The sequence below is a fragment of the Austrofundulus limnaeus genome, unplaced genomic scaffold, assembly GCF_001266775.1.
Source record: "Austrofundulus limnaeus strain Quisiro unplaced genomic scaffold, Austrofundulus_limnaeus-1.0 Scaffold86, whole genome shotgun sequence".
In the NCBI taxonomy this organism is placed as follows: Eukaryota; Metazoa; Chordata; class Actinopteri; order Cyprinodontiformes; family Rivulidae; genus Austrofundulus; species Austrofundulus limnaeus.
In genome coordinates this window covers 1,911,240-1,914,084 of record NW_013952488.1, presented here as the reverse complement: position 1 = coordinate 1,914,084, position 2,845 = coordinate 1,911,240, and the positions used below count along the sequence as shown (strand labels likewise).

Sequence of the window (2,845 nt, the reverse complement as noted above, 5' to 3'; positions counted from 1 at the left end):
GCCTGTGCCCCCTTTGCAAAAAAGTTTAGCTCTGCCTTTGCTGGAATACAAAGCTAATTCGTGGCTCATTCCAACAACAATCAAGTTAAATTTCCTTTTTGCCTGATAAATGATATTTTTATCATCACCTGTCAAGAGAGCTGAATTTCTTGTGTTTTCTGCACATTTCCCTGTCAGAACGCAGGGCTTGTGACCGTCACAACGACACCCCTCAACTGCGGCCCCCAGCTCAGGCTCCTCCTGAAACGGCCGGTGAACGAGAAGCTGCTGATGCTGCTTCCTGTGGGTTATCCTGCTGCCGACGCCACCGTGCCCGACTTGAAACGCAAGCATCTGGATGATATTATGGTGCACATCTGAACAAATTAGTTTTGGGGTAACATGGCTCCTCTCATCTGCCAAGACTGAAATGCTATTGCCTATTTTTGGTTGGTGACTGTAGGAAATGATTTATTTCTTCAAATGTATTAAAAGGGTGAATTTATATTTTTAGGACACCAACCCTTTGTGTTAAATATGTTGTAGAGCTGCACAAATATACTGTATGTGTTGTTTGCCATTGCTCAGTGAGTTCATGGTCTGAAAACATTTTGTTAATTATTACCTGTGTGTTAGCATAATGTGAACTGCTGCCTTTTTGATGTATTTTATACAAAAATACAACAGGTATCTTGTGATCTAAACCCAAAGCACACCATATAGGTATTTCCCTTTTAATAACAAAACTTGACATTTCCTAATGTCTCCAAATGAGTTTCAGTGGTTCAGAACTTGTCTCTATTTTTTGAGCTGAAAGTCATACATTGAGGCCTAACATTTATTCTATCTGAGAGTACAAGTAAATAGAACATATATTAAGTTGAAGGAACTTATATAAATGTAAGCATGGTATCACAATGGTCCCTGTCATGGTCATACCGAGGTCGAGGTTGTGTCAGGAAGGGCATCCAGTGTTAAGCAATTCCCAAATTTTCCACACAACTTTATTCACTGTGGTGAACCCTGCAGAAAAGAGCAGTCAAAAGAAAAATAACAACTTAAGTCAGCACAATTGATTTAGTTTTGTGAGAACTTTAGAATTGTATGTTCAAATAGCAAAAATAATAGTTTGCATACAACAGCAGACATATTAACTTGACTTTTTCATAAAATCCAGGTTTAAATGGGTTAGTTTAGAAATATTTTAACATTTTGTTAAAATCTTTAAGTTGAAAAATTAAACTTTTAATACCCTTTGTTTTGTACCTGTAGAATGTTTTTAGTTTTATGTGTGAAAAGCTAAAAAATAAATAAATAAAAACACTTGGAGGTACTAACTGTAAAAATATCCTGCATTTTTTCTTTCTGTATTTTTGTACATCTATTACAATTGCAATTACTTAATAGCAATTACAACTTTTTGGTTGATTACTAAAAAATTGCTTATTAAATATATTATTAGGTTTCCAGCAAAATTTGTTTGAAAATCTGTATTAAACAAACATTTTTACTATTCAGGTTATGTGTCCAATGTTTACTACTACCTGCAGGGGTCAGTATCACGCAGGAACGCGCCGCCGAAGAAGAGGAACAACATTGCGCATGCGTACACCACGTACACCGATGCATCGAGCTCTAGGCTGGATGCTAGCTAGCTAGCAGTCTGTTAGGTCTTTCACATTACTGGGTCTGAAGGGGGACACGCAGCGGTGGAGAAGAAGGGCGACTTTTGCGCCGCTACGAAATGGCCGGACAGCAGTTCCAGTACGATGACAGCGGCAACACTTTTTTCTATTTTCTTACGTCCTTCGTCGGACTTATTGTGATCCCGGCTACATATTACCTCTGGCCGCGGGATCAGAATGCTGGTAAGGCCTGATGTCTGGCTCGTTGCTAACTAACTTAGCTCACTAACAAACCTCAGATGTTTAGTTGTTTTAACATTTTGGTTTGTAAAATGATCTGCAGCTAGAGTTCTGTCAATATATATATATTTGGTTCTAGGTGCACACACAGTCCAGCCCAGCAATAAAATTGTGCAAATGGATGCTACTAATGTTGTCAGCAAGTTGATGTCCACGTCTTTCCACTGGTGCTGAAACGTATTAAGTTGATTCACTGTACTTTATAAAAGTCTTAAATCATCCCACGTTAATTTTTTATATATATGTTTTGTTCCCAAGAGAACCAGACTTTGATGAATCTTTTAAATCTCTTAAACTCTTGAGTTGAATCAAGGCTGACTTAACTTAGCAAGTCATCTAAGTTAAATGCAGGATTCTTTAGGCACTAGAAACCTGTCACAAAAACAACTTTTCCCATTTGTTCTTATGATAACACAATTTATCAGAAATTAATGGGGAATTTAGTGTCAGAAATGCAATTCCTGAAAAGCTAGAAGTTTAAAACTTGTATAGTTGATGATTGAGTAATAATGCATCAGTAGTCCTGAGTCATGATTCTTACCTTTGCTTGGCTTTTTACAAAAACATGATTCAGACACAGTTCATCTGTTGTAGATAGTTTGTTCCTATAAAGTTGCATAATAATAATAATAATAATAATAATAATAATAATAATAAAAACATTGGCAGGGTTTTAAGTTTACACTGACTGACCGCATTCAGAAATGTCTTTATCTGCTGCTGTCATTTTGTCATGGCACAGCATAGAAAGCATATGCTCTAAATCAGTGGTTCCCAAAGTTGGGGTCGGGACCCATAGTGGGGTCCCGAAACATTAAGATGGGGTCCTGAAAAGATTTTCTGAATTAATTATATTTTTTGCCTTAGTTGTTACAAAGGAGTGAGGTTAGTGTATTTAAAATGGATAAATGTAGTATAAAAAATATTGTTATAGTATAAAA

At 36.6% G+C, this 2,845-nt stretch overlaps 2 protein-coding genes across 2 annotated transcripts in view; both read left to right on the top strand.

Moving 5' to 3' along the window:
• Positions 1 to 1,312, top strand: part of iyd (iodotyrosine deiodinase) — a 3,010-nt gene extending 1,698 nt beyond the window's left edge. Inside the window, exon 5 of the mRNA XM_014011989.1 lies at positions 178 to 1,312. Coding sequence (XP_013867443.1) covers positions 178 to 360 — 183 coding nt within the window. The 3' untranslated portion in view covers positions 361 to 1,312. The remainder of the gene's footprint in view (positions 1 to 177) is intronic.
• Positions 1,313 to 1,563: 251 nt separating this feature from the next.
• The window catches only part of sec63 (SEC63 homolog, protein translocation regulator), a 17,411-nt gene continuing 16,129 nt past the window's right edge, over positions 1,564 to 2,845 (top strand). Inside the window, exon 1 of the mRNA XM_014011988.1 lies at positions 1,564 to 1,847. Coding sequence (XP_013867442.1) covers positions 1,724 to 1,847 — 124 coding nt within the window. The 5' untranslated portion in view covers positions 1,564 to 1,723. The remainder of the gene's footprint in view (positions 1,848 to 2,845) is intronic.